The sequence below is a fragment of the Paramisgurnus dabryanus genome, chromosome 21 (assembly GCF_030506205.2).
Source record: "Paramisgurnus dabryanus chromosome 21, PD_genome_1.1, whole genome shotgun sequence".
NCBI lineage: Eukaryota > Metazoa > Chordata > Actinopteri > Cypriniformes > Cobitidae > Paramisgurnus > Paramisgurnus dabryanus.
In genome coordinates this window covers 27368072-27387015 of record NC_133357.1, presented here as the reverse complement: position 1 = coordinate 27387015, position 18944 = coordinate 27368072, and the positions used below count along the sequence as shown (strand labels likewise).

General features: G+C 37.3%; 1 protein-coding gene across 3 annotated transcripts in view; it reads right to left on the bottom strand.

The window, feature by feature from the left end:
- hdac7a (histone deacetylase 7a) overlaps positions 1 to 17798 on the bottom strand; it is a 73591-nt gene extending 55793 nt beyond the window's left edge. The window contains exons 1-2 of one of the 3 annotated variants that reach the window (XM_065286467.2): positions 17517 to 17798; positions 3396 to 3464 (exon numbers count right to left, since the gene is read on the bottom strand). In XM_065286467.2, the coding sequence (XP_065142539.1) occupies positions 3396 to 3464; positions 17517 to 17535 (88 nt within the window). In that variant the 5' untranslated portion in view covers positions 17536 to 17798. Of the gene's footprint in view, positions 1 to 3395; positions 3465 to 4458; positions 4619 to 17516 lie in introns of those variants that run through there. The other 2 variants (XM_065286468.2, XM_073813039.1) reach the window with 2 other exon arrangements.
- Between the last annotated feature and the right edge of the window lie 1146 nt (positions 17799 to 18944).

Here is an 18944-nt window from a genome sequence, read left to right as displayed (position 1 = left end):
TAATTGTAGAAAATGCACACGGCATTACCACCTTGGGTATGCATTATTTTCGTATTGTACCACGGTTCTGTTGAATGCTGTATTCTGATTGGCTGAGAAACGTTCCGTGGGTATGCATTAACTTCTGATAACCGCACACCTAACTTGTCAAATGTCTTAAGAATAGGCACCAGAGCAATGTTTGTGGTAACCGTGGTATAAGAGGAATATATTCCTTTCTAATTCAATGGCCCGTCGTCAGTTATTCCTTACATAATGTATGGGCTTGTACAAATGCATATTTTTTACTAACTGACAACTATTTGAGAAGTCAACATTTACAATAGATGACATGATGCAAACCAGAAATTAAAGTAGGCCTGAACGATTTTGGGGGAAACTAAAATTGAAATTTTCATTTTTCTGAGATGTATATTTCAAAGTAAGAAATACTGGATGACTTCACCGGATGACTTATAAAAGCTTCGTTTAAGAGGAATTTACTTCTGCATTGCATTTTTTGTACAGCTGACTGATTTCTCACAGAGACATCTGTGATTTCCTTCTGCTGTCTGAAACCTTGTTTATATAGTGTACCACTGAAAGAGGACTCCAAAATAGTGTTTCTTTTTTATTTTATTATATTGGTTTATTTGATATATAGGGACCATGCATATTTGTAAACACTGTTGTATGGATACACTATGTAAATATGCCAGAATAAGTCAAAATAACTACTTTCTATCTGTGGTCCCGAGGCAGGTAACATAAGACTAACATAAAGACAACCAACAATCATACAACATTCATTCACTATAAATGAAAAGATAATAGTGACATACATATTGACAAAACAAACAACAAAATAAAAAAATACACAATGTTTATCTGCATTTAATTTAACAGTGAAAGTGATTACATGTTTGATTTTCTAAAAGCCACTGTTTAAAGTGAGTTTTATATGTAATACCTTCTCTTATTGGAAGGGGTAAGCTACTCCAAAGTTTCCCACCAATTACTGAGATTATGTACCACCAAACAAACATATTTGAAACATTTAAAATGACCAAAGCTTAAGAATTTATGTCTCTCCAAGACATCACAATGGTGATGCGATTGCAGATGCAGGCATTGTGATGTCAATGCTGATATGATAAATCCTAAAGCATTCATATCTAATGTTGTTTGTGTCATCATGAACAGTAACAAACAGAGATCATTACTATTGACCTCTCTCAGCCTCTGAATGACATTCGGTTCGATTTGAATATCTGAACAAATGAAATGTGTGTTTTTCAATGCTGCAGTTTCAATATATTTGACATTAACATGATCCAGCAAAGACATATCTCCCAGTAGTCAACACTAGACTAGGTGCAAAGCAAAGTAGTGGTAGTCAACTACTGTAGTTGACTAATGTAAGTACTACCACTACTAACTAAAGATATTGATTTCGCTCCAATTAAAATCACATTGAACGAGTCACATGATTGACTAGTCGACACAGGCCCAAAGCATCAAAGTCTGGTAAAACTAAAGTAAGTTTGTGTGACTCTTATTCATCTAGTAAGCAACTGTGAAATCCTCAAGTCTTAAAATCATGTCCATGTTTGATTTCACGGTACGAGACTGAAAATCACACTGAAAATCAAAGATGTTTCGTAAGGAACCACCATCACATCCTGACAGCTCAGATTTAGAAAACACTGAATCTTCCTCATCTCGGTTTAGTGTCAAGTACCTGATCAATGCATGGATTTTCACACAGTTATTACTTTGTGTGAGTGATGATGACTGCAGTTAAGAGTTAACTTACGCCCTGAAGCTGTTAATGTTTGTGAAGAGCGGTGAGTATCAGCTGACCTGCTTTCAGCCAGTTACAGGAAATGTGATCTGTACGGCAGCTTCACAAAAAAAACACACAATCTCGCTATTGTCGACTCACAGAGAAATACCTCACAATAAAAATTTCCTATCATACCTGACAGCTAACTAATAATCCAGTCTCTCTTTTTTCCAATTTCAGGAAACCAACATAGCACTGTGAAATAAAGCACCTTAAACTATTTGTGTCTGACCTGACCCTAAAAATGACTTTCATTACTGTAATCTCAATGTATTTTTGTACATTATATTTTTTACACTCTATGCACCAATAACAAGATTGTGGTCTTCAAGTTATCGTTACTGATAAGTAAACAACATGTATAAACAATTAAGTCATGTAGTGATTTATTAGCATCAATTACATTGGATGACTGCAGATCAGTTTAAAAGCATTAAGAGACACAATAAATAGCAAGAGGGTGTTGTATGTACACGTCAAAACCACTGCTGGCTTCTCTAAAGAACGATTCATTCTGAGTCAGTTTAGATAAACTGTGGTTTGCTTATGATTAGGCCTAACTATTCAATCATATTGCCCAGTATCATCTTCAGTATACTAAGATGAAACTGAGACCCTCTGTCACTATGAGAGCATCAGATGTCTACTGTACATAAATCACATCGCGGGAAAGACAAAAGCTCAGCACTTCTGTACTACAGCGATCAGCGGGCTTCACAAGCGGTCCATGGGGCCCGGTTACAACTGAACAAAAGAGCAGGAGCGGTGTCCAATCCCTCTCACGGGCACGGACGAAACTTTATCCGCGTGCTGCCCATGACCTCATCGTGTTGGTTTTCCCGCGAGCGTTTGGTGGTGGCGCAACCTGAGCCATGGGCGACTTCGAGCGGTAACTAGACCTGAACAACGTACACGTTTATGTTTGTTTACACTCCTGTTCCACCCAAATAATAGGGGATTTAAAAATAATATCGTTTCTTCTACATCAAATAATAGATTGATTAAAGTCTCTTAATACAAAACCTGAAAAATGACATTGTCATGCAGTCAATGTGTTGAGTAACCGATCATCATTAATAATAAATATGAGCCATATGGTCTTTGTTTTTTTACGTGTCTTGAAAGAACATACGGTTATGGATAATAAAACACATCAAATCTGTATACACGTGTTAATCTGTATCTACAGATATGACACAAGCAAGTAATTTAATCTCATGTGCGCAGGTTACACATTTACACGTCTAATAGACAGAAGTAAAAGAAACACATTCTATTCTTCACTGTCAACAAACACAACATATCTAAATGAGCTCAAACACAAATGCTTGTTTGACAACACAAAACTTCAAACGATTAATAATTTCAATACAGCGAAAATGACAAAACAGTATGTTGTACATTTACAAGAGGCTTAGGTGTCCAAATGCGTGCGACCACTGTTAGTGTTCAAATAGACTAGGAGGAAATAGTTTGGTTTGGTTATTTACATGCCATCTGGTGTGAAGTCAAACAAGTGGACGGACAGTGTTGAAGGTGCCAACACGTGTAAAGTGAAGATTAAACAGACCTGTATGTGTCCAGCAGTGAGCGTCTCTATGATCAGACTCTGTGATCAGTCCTGCTTCACAAACTCCATCTGTGAGATGAGATGAAAAGATCTGTCATTTCCTCTATATCACACACCCTTTATTAAACTAGCACGCTTTCTACAAAAATAACTCTGTGGTTACTACTAATAAGATATATGTAGCGTATAAGTAGATGATATATTTTAGCTAGTTAGATATGAGATGGTGCACGATGTGCAGCACTGTGGTTGCATGAGGCACAACATCTTGCGTATCTCTACAGTACCAACGACAATAAAGCTTACTTGAACTTGATAAATATAAATCTCTGGTAACTATCATTACTGAAAATCCAGCTTAGACCAGCATGAGCTGGTTTAAGGTGGCAGTAGCTGGTTTAACTGGTCCTGCCAGCCTGGCAAAGCTGGTGGGTCAGCTGGTCTTCCAGCCTGACCAGGTTAAAAAGTGACCAAAACACAGCAAGTCCAGCATAACCAGCTGGGCGACCAGCTTAAACCAGCTCACCAGTTTATGCTGTTTTTAGCTGTTTTTTCAGTAGGTTAACCACCCTGACATGAAAAAAAGAGAATATAAAATTAAATGAGAGACGAATTCAGTAAAGTTTTTACACATCCTTCAATTGCTTTTTTTACTTATAGTGAAAGGAGTTAAAATAACAGTAATAACTTTGCAGGTAAAACTTTACCAGAGTGAAAATACTGACTGAAACGTAACAGTTTATTACATTCAACACAAACTGCAAAACTAAAACTGTTAGGATGCGATTTAAGTTGCTTCCTGTAAATGTAAACAACTAGAGAAAGTTTTATTCATAATAAAATCTTTTCTCTTTATTTGTTGGTTTACTCGTCTTTCATTTTCTCTATTATAAGTACTTTGTTTATTAAATCTTAATCGCAAAATAACAACTGCTGTAAACTTGTTGAATGAGAGTGATGCTACAGTACATCAGTGTTTACTTCCTTATAAAGACTGAAGAGAAGCAGTATACAGACAGCACATTTGCACTACTACAGTATGATGAGTATATATTTTCTGTACCTGTGAAAGAGATAAGTATGCAACAGCTTGACTTGTCTGTCTAACTCCTCTTTTACTCGTCACGTCTTGTTTTAAAGTCCTGTGTGTTAATCCTGAGTGAATATTCTGACATCCATTAATAACAGAGCACGAGCGGCATCGGCAGCAGCAGCGGTGTTCAGTTGCGATGAGGGAGAAAGTGAGTTGTTACAAGTATCTGAATAAGCCCCGCCTCCGAGCCGCGACCAAAATAGAATAGTGGGCGGGATTCACCAAAAATAGCGTGTGACGTCCCGCATTGTTCTGCTGTCTGTGATTTCATTGGCTGAGGGTGCAGCACACATCCATACTGCACTCTAGTGTACTACTTTAAGATCTTTACTCACCGCTGCAATAACATGTGCTTATATATACACTGATATATCAGTTATTTCTGAGAGAAAACTGTTTGAATAAATGCAGACTACTTGCGAATTATGTATATGTTTGATCTGTTCGTTTTTCTAAGTACTTTATTGCAGTTGCAATTACATTCAACCTAAAGTAGCTTGCCACAAAAGTTTAAATTATACCAAAAAACATAAATGTAATTGTAACCTTTTTTTGGTTACACTTTATAATAAGGGTCCATGAATCATAATGAACTAATACATAACTTTATTTTTACTTCAATGTGAACTAATATAGTTAATGCATGTACTAAACATAAACTAATGCTAGTTAATGTATTAATGTAGTGGTTTTCAAACTGGGGTCCGGGGACCCCAGGGGGGCCACAAGATGGTGCCAGGGGGGCCCCAGTTTTATGACATTTTATGAAATACATGAATTTATTATGAATTCTGTGTAATTAAACCTAAAAAAATAAGGCTACTAACCAAAAGCACTACTTTTTTGTATAATTTAATGTTTTTTTAATTAAAATGAGTCATTAGAATAGTTTTTTTGTCACAAATTTTATTTGGGGGCCGCGAAGGAATGCACCATACACAAGGGGGGCCGCACGCTGAAAAAGTTTGGGAACCCCTGTATTAATGAATAATAAATTCATGTGTTGATTCGTGAGTCATGTTGTAGTTAATAATGACTCAACTCGGCATTAGTTCATATTTAAGTAAGAATTAATGTAGGTATTAGATTATCATTCATGGACCCTTATTATAAAGTGTTACCCATTTTATTTTTTAGTAAAAACACTGTGCATGACTGCACATACATGCATAAATGTGTACTATATTATTGTAGCTCAGTAAATAAAGCATGCTGCTAGCAACAGCACAGCCATGCGTTCGACTCCCAGGCAATGCACGTGCTTGTAAAATTGTGGTAATGCACTGTAAATGCTAATGCATTTGCTTAATTATTGTCATTGTCAGCAATACAATGGTCAGCGTTCACACGTCACACACACGCGCGTGCTCTGAAACCACTACATGACCCGTTTCTCAGAAAGCAGCTAGGACACACTGACTGTGGCGGTCTCCAGTGGGTTTCTGATTTCCTTTATTATGCCTGCGTGCTCACTTCTCATCACAGGTTTAAACTGGCTGTGTATTATTAATGTGTACTGAGCTGCCTATATAACATGTAGTTGTCTGGAATGCCCCAAAATGCTTTCTAAGTAGGCAGCTTGCTAGGTAGAATAATATGAGGTCACTGAATGACAAATGTTTTAAAGATGCAAAGACAGAATGACATGTAGATTTGTAGTTTTATTGTTAATTACATTTAGTTGAAAAAAAAGTTTGATAGTGCAGTGGGTTGCAGCAAATGCATACAGTATCTAGGGCAGATGATACAGAGACCCCTAACACACACAGACGTGTTATGAAACTAAAGCTTCACCTAACCGGGGGATCCCAGCAGTTTTACCAGAAACCTTCATGTGTGTATGTGTGTGTGTGTGTGTGTGTGTGTGTGTGTTATAATTACACAGTCCTTTAGTCTGAATCATATCCGGCATAAGCTGAAAATAACAAGACCACAATCTGACACTAAAACAGCACAGCAGGGAACAGACACATACACACATATGCACACGTCCAATGCCTATGCAGCTAAACACAATAATACACATTTTTTACTTTTGGTAGGTTAAATATTTAAAATCTATTTACAGTAAATAATATTTTTAATTTCTAGATTATTTAAGAAACATTTGTGACATTAACCATGTTAACATCAGATGTGCTTGTTTATATTCTCATATCATGGTGAAATATAGTGGATCATTGGTCGTCACCAGCTCAAGTGCACATTGTCATTAAGGGAAAGTGTCCTTCACAATTGTTGATAATAGATTTTGTAAATATTGACAGTTCAATATCTGTAGCCAAAAATTCATATTTATGCATCATGCAGTTACTTTCAGAACATTCAGGCTATGTTTCATACCGGTATAGGAGAATCAAGGGTTGCCAGTACCATGATTTGCCAGTAGAAGCTTTATCTGCTGTGAGATCAGGCACTATAGAAATGCACGTGTAACAACACTGTGCAGTGTTTAATGAAGTACCAGTAAAGTTTAATCTTTAAATCAGGTGTATGGTTCAATCACACTGTTTCTCTAGTAAGATAAAGATCAAGGTGTTTCTTTCTTTAAACAGCAGTAAGTAAAACAGAGACAGAGCGAATGCTTTCTTCAATAAGCACAGGAAGTGGTCAGCCAACTTCTCACACATCTCAGAGATACACCGACAGATTCAGGTACAGTTATACTCTTTTCTTTTTTTTAGAGCAATGATGAACTTTTATGTGAAAGGAGGAATCAGAAGTATCTAAAGCAGTGGTGTCCAACATAGAGCCCCCTTGCTCACAAAAAGACAAAAAAAACACAAACTGCAGCTATGCTTTCATACTCATAAACTTTCTTGCTGAGAGCGCAGCATTCAAACATCCTTACCATCATTATAGAATCATAGACATGATGGCACTCATCAGTTTGTTTGTGAAAATGGGATCCAAACTCATGGTTTGCATTAAAAACCACTGAGATTGTCTGCATGTTTTCACCAACCCCCTTGAAACACTTTAACTATTAGATAACAATGCTCACAACATAATGCAAAGCATTGTGCTAACGACAACTTGTAGCCTTCAGTACAGCTGTAAAGCAACCACATACAGTACACGTAACCTTTAACAACTTGAAGTTTTAACCCTTAGTGTTCCTCAGTGCCACATTTGATCCTCTTCTCTAACACTAGCAGTTGGTTAATATTATCCAGTTATTGTATGACAAGCAAATACTGGGTTTGTTCTGCTCGCTTTATCGCCTTCAAAAATGTTCTCTCACAAACAAATGTGGAATTGAGAAAGCAGTGTTGAGCATGCCAGCAAAACCAGTCATATGAATCAAGCAGATTTGATTACATCTCTGGCCTCAATGTGCTCTTTCAATTTCAGCTGTATTACCTTCCTCTTAAATAACCTCCACAAATACACAATGAAAGCAGGCCTGTGTTCTGCTTATAATGTGCCAGGCTTGATTGGGATGCGTGCTGTTATAACAGCAGCCATTGATAAACTATAACCGGATTCTCTATGGTATTTAAATGGACAGATAAAAAGGGGTCGTGCACAGCCCTGGGGTCTGTTGTTTGGTAGACATGTAAGCATCTACAGCTCTGTTTAGCTCTCACCAGTACGTACTGAAGGAATGATCTGAACTCTGTCCAGTCAACCTCATCTCTCACAAACAAAGTTAAAACAGTGAAATCAGAAAAAATCCAAAGTGCTCAAAAATAGCTGGAGAAATTAGTTTAGAAAAAAAGGTGCTCTTTGGTATGGGGTATACAAAATGTGAAACAAAAAGGAATCCAAGGCATATCAGGATATCTGTGCCGCTACGCGTGGGTTGCTGCCCAGTTTAATGTTTTTAATGTTATATAGCCATGTCTAAATAAAGGCTTTTTCAAATATTTTTTGTGCCTTGTTTTTTTTTAGTTAAAACAGTGTTCCCATAATTTAAACGAACTGGGTTCGAATCCCATTCCGAATTTCCATGTTATAGTCACAGAATATTTTCCTTACCATTGTCGCTTGGGTTTGGGGTAAGGACGACTTTCTGTTACATAAAAAGGCATCCAAACCCAACTCTAACCCTAACGCCAGGCGACAATTGTTTAAAAATCCGGAACAAAATAGGATAGACCAATAGTTAAAGAGACATCCTAACCCAAACCCCAAATCTACCCAAACCCAAGTGACAATGGTTTAAAAATAGGAAAAACAATTGAGTAACCAATATGTGAAACTGACACAGAAAAGAAAGTCCGTGGTACTGACGCGGAAAAATGCAGAGATCCGTTACAATGACACGGATAAATGAGCAAAATATTCCGTGACTCTACCACGGAACTTTGTGAGATCATGTTGGTGTGAACACAAACACGTCCCGTAAATGTTCTGGGATCGCTCCCGTAATTCCACTTTGGCATGCATATGATACGCCAGTCCTTCCCATTCACTTAAACTTTTATATCGTTTTATTTATTGCTTTCTCAATTTTTTTCTATTTTTTAAACCATTTTTGCTTGGGTTTAGGGTTAGATTTCAGATTTGCTTAAGGAGGTTATTTAATATACAGGTTTCTCCATGTTTTTGTCTATATTTAAGCTGTGGTCGCTTGGAGTTGGGGTTAGAATTGGGGTTTGGGTTAGGATGTCATTTTTATATAACAAAAAGTTGTTCTAACCCTAAACCCAAGCGAAAATGGTAAAAAAAAATTGAGAAACCAATAAATAAAACGACAAAAAAAGATGCACCGTTTAAGTGAATGGGAAGGACTGGCATATCATATGCACGCCAAAGTGGAATTTGGCGTATGTATTGCACAATTTTTACACTTCGTGCTATTTATACGCAACTCCGTGAGACTGGGTTGAAAAAACCTACAGTAGTAACATAGCCGTAACATTCACGGAAAGCATTCCGTGTGAACAAGACGCAGAAACAATGCCGTAGGGTGTGCCGTAATGACGATGTGCGTGTCATTGCAACCAGAAGTTCAGCTCTTTCTCAAGAGAGAAATCCCAGATAATAAGCAAACTTCTGACACTGTGGAAAAACCTCCAAGTGCAGGACTTTAAATACATCACATGGCTTTACGGTATGCTTGTGAACACATGCAAAGATTCCGGAAAATCATTGGCAGTGTGAATGAACCAAAAAACAACCCCCAGACGTATTTTCCGTTTATTTTCTGTAATCTTGGTGTGAAAAGGACTTTAATGATGTATAATGCACTATAGGTGTCTGTCAAATGAATAATGCGTTTATGGAGTTCTCTGTTATGTGTTCAGGTACCAAACATTGTCTCAGATGAGTTTCCTAAAATGCCTTTGGAGAAATAATAATAATAACTTGACAACACAAATGTAAGTGAATTATACAAAGAGAGAGAGAGAGAGAGCGGAGGGGTTACAGTGTGCCAGAAGGGTCCGTCCCTTAAGAACTCTGAAGGAATTTAGAGAATGTTGGATAAGGAGAAAGAGAGAGAGAGCGAAAAAAAGAGAGAGAGAGAGATGGGCTGAACGAGCTGCAAGTGGGAGAGGCTTTGAAACAAACAGAGCAAAAGCAGCTGGAACTAAAGGAAGAAAAAAGGGTGTGGAGAGAGAAAAGGAGAGTTTAGGGAAAGGATCAAGTGTGTGTGTGATGGGAATAAGGATTATTAAGGAGGAGTATTTCAGGGTGGGACTGATGTAGAGCAGCATTACACTTTAGATAAAGTGACTCATGACTAAAGTTAGGCAAACTAAACTTAACACTGCAGCACTTTATACCTGACAGTTTACTTTGGCTTCCAGGCTGAGATTGACCTCCAATCTCTAATTAAAAATCCCATGTTAGGAGTCTGAAAATGTACAAAAGCCTCACGGGAGGTTCAATATTTCCGGAATCTTGGCTGCAGTTCAGATTCTTTAAATTTGGGATTTTTTTAGGCGCTGATTCAGCACATGCAAACATTTTCTACTTTTTAGGTTTGGTTTCAGCTGTATTAAAACGAAAAACTATTTTTCAACGCAAGCCTTGCCGAAGCCATGTATGGGAGAAGTGCTTATTAAAAGTTAAACTTAGAAGCTTTCATTCACTTTGACTGTAGAGATGATTCATGGGTCTGCTGCCAGGTGATGTGCTTACATTGCAAAACGTTATGGTTTGACTTATTTTTGGTGCTTTGCATCTTCCTTTAACCGTAATAATATACAGTAGTTACTTCAAGGAATGACAAATGTTTTGGAGAAAGAACACAGTTAAAGTTTTCAAAGTTTTCACCCAAATCTCATTGGCACTATTGCTTGTACGTTTTTGGCTATCAGTTGAGAGATACTGTACATCGATGTTTGACATTACTGACATCAAACCTGCTGTGATGTCTTCACATGACAAAACTTAATGTGCAGGAAGATTTTCACAGAAAAGTTAGATTTTTGTCTGTTCTTCACAGATTTAAATCATGCACAAAGGGTCACATAAACTTATTTATGTTATCCTTTCCATATGGTCCTTATACTTTACACATACAAATAATCATTTTAATTGGTATTGTCTAAAATTTCTTACTTTAAGTGAAAATGTATAGTGAAAAAAATATAAAATATTTATAATTTTTCAACTTAAATGTTTAACTTGTAGGTTTAAAAAACATAACTAATACTTTGTACAGTGTGGGCTTCCATTGGATAGCAAAGAGAAACTTTAACATCATCTGTTACTGTATGTTCCAGGAATAAAGTTATAAGGGTTTGTAACAACATAAAGATGAGTAACTGATGATCATTTTTGTTAAAATCTCTCTAATTATTATGTTCCTCTTGTTCTGTCTATTTGGCAGTAACACAATGTCTTTAAATATTCACGAGAGGGATCCCAACCTTACACACCCTGTTTACTGCGTTATATTTGATTTTACATTCTTATATCTGTTTGGTTAACATAGATTAGATGTATATAACAGACATTATTATTTTTATAGGCACTTATGCAAGATCTACAAAGCATTTCTTAATTTACAATGTTTGAAAAAATATTTTTGTGACACTTAACATGTAATTATTATTATTATTATTATTCAAATGATTAAACATTTTCTAGGTTATATATCATGGTGTGATTTGTTTAAGGAAACTATCACATTTTGATTTTTGTAAACACTAAAGCTAATAAGTACAGTTGTGCAATATTACACAAACACACATGATGACACAGACGAGCACAATGCTGAGTGACGCACACATTGTTGAACTGGGTTTTTGCTACTGGAAATGAGGGCAAACAATCTCTTTCTTTTTTTTTTTAAACAATAATGCACAATGCATATAGAAGAAAAACAGACGAAGGATGAGGTGTGAAGAGCGAGACAGATGATGTTTCCACACTCTCTTTCCAGTGTTTTTTGGTTATGTGGGTAAGTGTGGGCAGCTTTAAGCGTGTAGCGGTATGAGTTATAGCAGAGTTCAGTTACCGCTGCTGGTAACCGTTTCATAGGTGATGTTCATATACATTACATCAGAGACCCCGAACACAGCAACACAGCGTGCTCCATCAAATTGCAACATGGAAAAAAACAGGGCGGTGGGCTCATTTAGAAATACACAATTCTTCTGGGAAAACAGCCAATTTATACAAAATAAACTCTTGTGCTTAACCATTTCTCTTCACCAAATAAATATAGAAGTTTAACCATTTGACCTCTTTAATTTATGGAGCCTATTTATTAAAAAATAATAATTGCTTTAGGTTTAATACAATGTTGTCTCCAAATTTGTAAAACAATTGCACTTTATTGTTTCCTTATCTTTGTAAGTTGCTTTGGATAAAAGTGTCTGCTAAATACCTAAATGTAAATATAAATAACATTTTAATGCAGAAATGTGCACTCATAAATTTCTAGTAAAAGACTTCCCCATAGACTTCCACTGTGAGTGAATTACTTATGCAAAACAATTTTTTGTAAACCGAGCATGGATTCAAAAGTGATTTCTATGGTCATGTATTAGATTGCTGTACTGACATCAACATCACACAGAGAGTTAAAATTCAGGGAAACATTTAATTAAAAAAACTCATATTGTTACTGGATTCACAGCAAATAAATCAGCAGAAAACTGACAAGAGGAATTCAGCAATAAAACTGGTCAAATAAAAATAAGTATGATGGAACAAAATTGCCACCATACACATTCATATGGCTTGATGAAGCACGGTCTTTCCTGTGTGGAAACTGTAGTGAGACTTCAGTATAGACCGGGTTTTAACTGACTCTTGGGTTTTTCCCAGCAAGCTTTGAGGTGGACGAGCTACACATGCGCCCACCTTTCTCAACAAAAACAACAGTCCTGAAGAGGTGGAAAGAGAAGCTAAAAATAAACTCTGACTTTCCTCATTCACGCTTCTTTCAGCGTCTCTCATCGGTTCCTTTCAGTGGCTCTCGTCCCTGTCGGATTTCACTTCTGAACTCTGTCACACAGAGAAAAGAAGACGTCCGCTACACTGAAAGACACAGCTTAAAATAAACCACCAAAATGTCACGCTGTCACACTTTCAACTGTTTCCAAAAGTACTAAACTAGGCCTACTATATAAATTAATTAATTCGTGCAAATAAACATTTGATTCAAACCGTTATTTTTAAATGTTATGGATATTGATATTCGTTCTTTGCAGGTTTAATAGTAAACTACTTAATATAAAGTTCCTGATGGACCTGAAGGTTCTCACGCTGAACCTTGAACATTTCATGGGTTTATGTTTAATTTAACCTTATTGTTTGTTTAGCCGAAATACTATGAGATGAGACAATGATATGCATATAAGAACATTGATTAGTATTGAATAAAATATTGAAGCCAGTTTGGATTACTTAAGACGTCTGGGGTTCATCTGTAAATATATGTGCTCATGATTGAAGACTCTTAAAGCAAAGCATGTGAGTAATGTGTGACAGCTCCTGTCAGACTTGGAGTCAAGAGGAATGACATGAAATGTTTCACCTCATGGAAGAAGAATGGGTGAAGACAAGGAGTTAAAGTCTGCAAAGGTATGAATAAAATGTCTCGTGTGAACCAAACAAAAGAAAGAAATAAGTTTTGGTTCTGGTATTAGTATTAAACTCACGGCACATGTACTGTCAAATCCCAAACATGCTGTCTGACCAGTGGTGGCGGGTAGCTTCTTTATCGAGGGCGCATGATGCGAAGCTCGTCACAAGAAGTATTCAGCCCAAAATATGTGTTCATGTAAACATGTAAAATGTGATGTCAAAATAAATGTCTGCTGCAGACGCTTCAAAAGGAGTTTATGATAAAAGTGACGCTCGAGTTTGCCAGATACTCACTTAATCTCAAGTGTAATCAGAGTTTAATGTTAAGTTAGTGTCTTGTGACTATTTTGTGAACGTGAGCGTCTCTTTTATTATAAACCCTTTCGACACGTGTGCAGCAGGCATGTATGTTGACAAGAGGCATGATGCACATAGTTCACATGACGTAACAAACAAATACTTTGACATGATGAGCAACACACATATTTTGAATTCCCACCCCTCGGAAGAAAAGTCACCGGCCACTACTGTGTCTGAGCAATACTGTCAAATGTCATTTTAAATCCAAACTCAAAACCTGATTATTTACTCTTAAACAAAAGACCAATATGCACAAATTCTCATAGATTTAAAATGTAGTCATGTGTGCATATATGTACTAAATCCTGACATACAGTAGATATCATGGCTTAAGATCTGACCTGGTAAGGTTTAAGCCTTTCATAGTGAAACAATGTAACTTCAAGAAGGGTTATCCACTGCAGTGTTTTCAAACCAGGGGGCCGGCGCCCAAAGGGGGGCCTCGAGATGACTTAAAATTAGCAAAAAAAAGCAAATTTTATTAGCGAATATACATCTGTCTAGTCATTCCAAGCTCTAGTTAATTTTATTTGGAAAAAAATAAAATATTTTTGTATTGCCTTTAAATATTGTTGTAATTGAAAAAGGTTGGGAACCACTGATCTACTGCAAGTGGTTTTGAATAACTAATGTCTGTTTGCTTAAGGAAAGAAAGAAAGAAAGAAAAATCAAGCACAAGCTGGCTTAAAACATATAATAAATGTCTACATAATAAACGTATAATGTGTAAATATGAATCATCAAAGCGTATCATTTATTAATAACTGACCCTTATGTGTTTTTCCAGGAAATGTCTGAACAAATGTAAATGTTTGAACAGCCAGCAGCAGGTTTTTCTCCCAACAGCTTTATTTGCTTAATGACTAAAGCTCAGAGTATAACAATGTGCTGTGATTAAGAGGAAAAGACATGAAATTTGTCTTTGTGACTAATTATGTGAATTGCTCTGAGCGTTTGGAGGAAAAGTTTTTTCCTCAGCGTTTACTCTTTCCTGCCTCTGAAAACTGTATTTGTGTTATCTGTATTGAGTTATTAACTTGATTTATTTAAATGCATTACAGGAAATAAAAGTCATAAACATTAAAATACACCAAGCGTATAGAAGTAAACACTCATTTTCATCTCTTTTAAGGACACACGTGAGATACCAATGTGAAGTGACTGAACGCAATGCATTTTTAACTCAAGACTTGACGAGCAAGAGGCTTTTCCATCCCCTTCTTTAAAAACATTTCCTATTTATTCAATGTGCTGAAGTCACCAGATGAGGGCATCAACACATGAACACATCTGAGCAGATGCTTCACGGGGACTCCATCAAGAAACCACTCATGTGAATAATCCCAAAAATAGTTTTCTCATATCCTGCTCAGTATGGAGCTAAGCTGTCATGCAATGCACGAAAGACAGATTTTCATGTCTGAAGCAATATGTCAAAGCAGCTTACTTTATATAAATGATTACAGCTGATGAATTCAATGCAAACAGGGATCTGCGTCCTGGAATCAGGGAAGGGAGGATATTTGATGCATTTATTCGCTGCATGGGATGGGTCTGTTTAAAGAGATTTTGTGACCCTAAATCCAAACGCTCAAAAACACTTTAGTGCATAAACGCTTGACTTCATGAAAAACTACAGTGTATGCAGCAAATGAAGTAACTTATTAAATCATGCAGACGTCATGTTAACATTGACGAAACAGACATGTGGTGTTTCTGGGAATGGAATAGTTTTGAGATCAATCTTTGTCTGGAAGGATGTGCAGTCAGGTGACCTTCTTAGCCCTCTTGACCTCAGGGCTTCATGTGAGCCGACCTCTGGGAGAACATATTGGAGAGTGCTGGTTAGAGATCAGGTTTCCTCTGACCCATTTCCAGGGTTGACCGTAATAATTATGGGTGCTTGCTAAAACAAGCATCTTTATTACTTTTGCTCATATTTATGGTTTGGGTTTTTTAAAGCGTCTAACCTCATAATTTAAACTTTGGTATGTGACTCTGTTTGTAAATGAAATCTGTGCTAATGTCAAGGTTATGTGCCATTTATAACCACAATTAAGAAAGCCTTTTAAATTCCTGAATGTGGATTTAAATTTTTTTTATGTGTATGTAATAAATATTTTTAAATAACAGGATGCAGACAGACAATTTCAAATGTTAATCTATATAATTCAGAGAAACTCATATAACTGTAATTTAAAATAAAAATCCCTTGGATTCATTAAAAGAAAGACACCGATCATATCGAGGAATCAGAATGAGAAACACTTTAGCAACCTCAAAACAACACACTGACAACCACCAGGACCAGCGGCAGCAAGCGTGAGATGTGTCAGTATACATAGACGCTCGACTGCTGTGCCCTCGACCGTACAATATGATATTCCCAATGGATGAGAGGATGAATACAGGACTGAACACACACTGCGTCCTGTTCAGGACAGGAAGAGCTACCGCTATTATATCTTATCATTCGTAGCACAGGCGGTCCGGTGAGATGGGAATACGACGGAGAGGAAGAGAGGTTTCATTCCTTCTTTAAATGAATACCTGGGAACATCCAGTCACTTAAGAGATGAATGCATGTGGTCTGACACAAGGTACTAGATTTTTGTGCAAAACTGTGAAGTTTCCAAAGCGTTGTCATCATAGACACGCCAGCTGATGGCACACTATTCATTGACTACTTCAGCAGAAACTGGCGGCACTTATAACCAAAGCTTCTCTATTTAAAGTTCAAAACTAAAGACTTCCCAATTTCGCTGTTAAAATGGGCATATCGCATAGACCGAGGCAGAAAAGTAAGCAGCTAATGAGGTTTTGGGGAACAGACGTCTACCTCAGACTGTGGGAATAAAGCATCACAAGGCCGGCCGCAACGCAACTTCCTCATGGATGTGAAAAGAGGACGTTTCCTCCCAAATGTCCACTATTAGACTGACACAAGCCCATCAAATCCTTCGGCAGACCCCAATGGATTGACTCCATCATTTAAGTGTCAGCTAAAAAACTTTTTTGCAGCAGACGTAAAACACAAACATCTCATCCCAACCCCTTTCCACCGCTCCCTGAACCCAAAACACTGCAAACATCAACCCACTGAGAATTCCCCAATCCCCTTTCCAATGCCTACAAACATTTCTCGTTTTCCCTTTTCTAAGTCACGGGATGTTTGTCGTACACACATATGTGCCTGTGTTTGACTCACTTCAGCTCGGGGTGGGGATCTGTTTCCAATTTTCTCACCCCTCCACCCATAAAAAGAACAGTTACCTCCAAAATCAACAAAACAAGCCAAGTCAACGGCTTAAAAGTTTCCCTCCTTCAAAGACACTCGTGCACACACGCATCGAGGCGGCTAGGCTAACAAAAGTCTGAGACTCTTAAACTCTTATCAGCAGCGCTTTCCTTCCCCTCCGCGCGAGAGCGTGGGAGCCAAAGCAGAAACCTGTGACCGCCAACAACAGGAGGAAGCCAGTAATCTGAATCCAGAGCGTTCCAGAGAGAGGAGGGGGGGCGAGAACGACAGACCGAGACACACGAGAGAATTCAATCAAAACTTCAGTATAAACTTCTGAGGACCAGAAGCGCCGTCCGGTGATGCTTCTTGTCACACGAAACCTGGAGATTGGGACTGGACAGAGATGAGAGAGAGAGAGAGATAAACACAAACTCACCAGCGAGTCGAGTGTACATCCAGTGTGTAGGGCTTTACAATGCCATAATCAAAAAGCCAAACGCTGAAGGTGTCTCCAACCGGCGCAGTCTGCGTCCACCACGAAAGATGCAAAGTGAAGGAGCTGGGACACGGCAGGGCAGAACTTACATACAGTCCCTGAGCATTTACAGATTTCTGTGACAATGTGTCTGTGCACTAACAACTTGTTTGAGGATTCCCCAAATGTCTGAAGCTGTAAGCAAAGGAAGAGAAGGAGAGGAAAGAGAGAGAGAGAGTGAGTGAATGTGTGTGTTTGGTACTGAAGGGAGGGTTGAGGAGCTGAGGAGGAGGGGGGAGGTTTAGGGGAGGTACACACACACACACACACACACACACTAAAGAGACCGGAGACATCTACACCACACAATAGCAGGAAACTTAACATCAGTTATACTTAGATTATTAGAAAGTACAACAAAATACTATGAAATACAAGGGATTTTTTTCTGGAATATTATGATGAATACTTAAATGATTCCCTGGCTTTGGTGCTTATTTATTTTATATAGAGTTCCATTATTAGCCCACAACTTCCTACAGTCTACCTACTATTTTTACAAAAACGCACGTGAAGCAATTACAATTGTGCAGTGCTAAGCATTTTAAACAATAGTATGCGACATTGTCACATGACCTTATCAAGCGTGTCACGCATGCCACATGTCAACCAGTCTAAACCAGAAAGAAATGTGGCTGTTTTGCCCTTTATACATCAAAAAATGTATTAACGTTGGCAGTCAGATCGAAATAAAGATTTGACTTCTGGGGTTACATTGAAAAGGATAAGTCAGGTGCACAGTTTGGACAGTTTACTCTGTTGAATACTTTACATTTTTGTGATATGTACAGGTGATCCAGAAATACCGCATCGAGAGTATTTATCCATGTGTATAAAACACCTGTTGGGTAAACTATGAATTTATATAGCACTGCAAAAAATGACTTTCTTACTTAGTATTTTTATCTTTTTATCAGTAGAAATATTAAAAAATTCTTGAATTAAGTTTTTTTTTTTAAGGAGCGAAATTATCTTAGAAAGTAAGTCTAGTTTTTAAACAAAAAATTTACAATTTAAGTGAATTTGTGCTTAAAACAAGCAAAAATATCTGCCAATGGGACGAATTAATTTTTTTTTAAACACTTAATACAAGCAAAATTTTCTCACCCCATTGGCAGATAATTTAGCTTGATTTAAGCACAAATTCACTTAAATTGTATATTTTTTGTCTTAAAACTAGACTTATTTTCTAAGTTTATTTTGCTCATCAAGAATATATCTTACACTCTGAGGCTATTTTGGGGATTTTCGCCTGGATTTGGCCTACCCAATATCAAAAGCTTCCCATGCAAAGGTTTACATACAAAAGTTTGGTATCATTTTACAGGA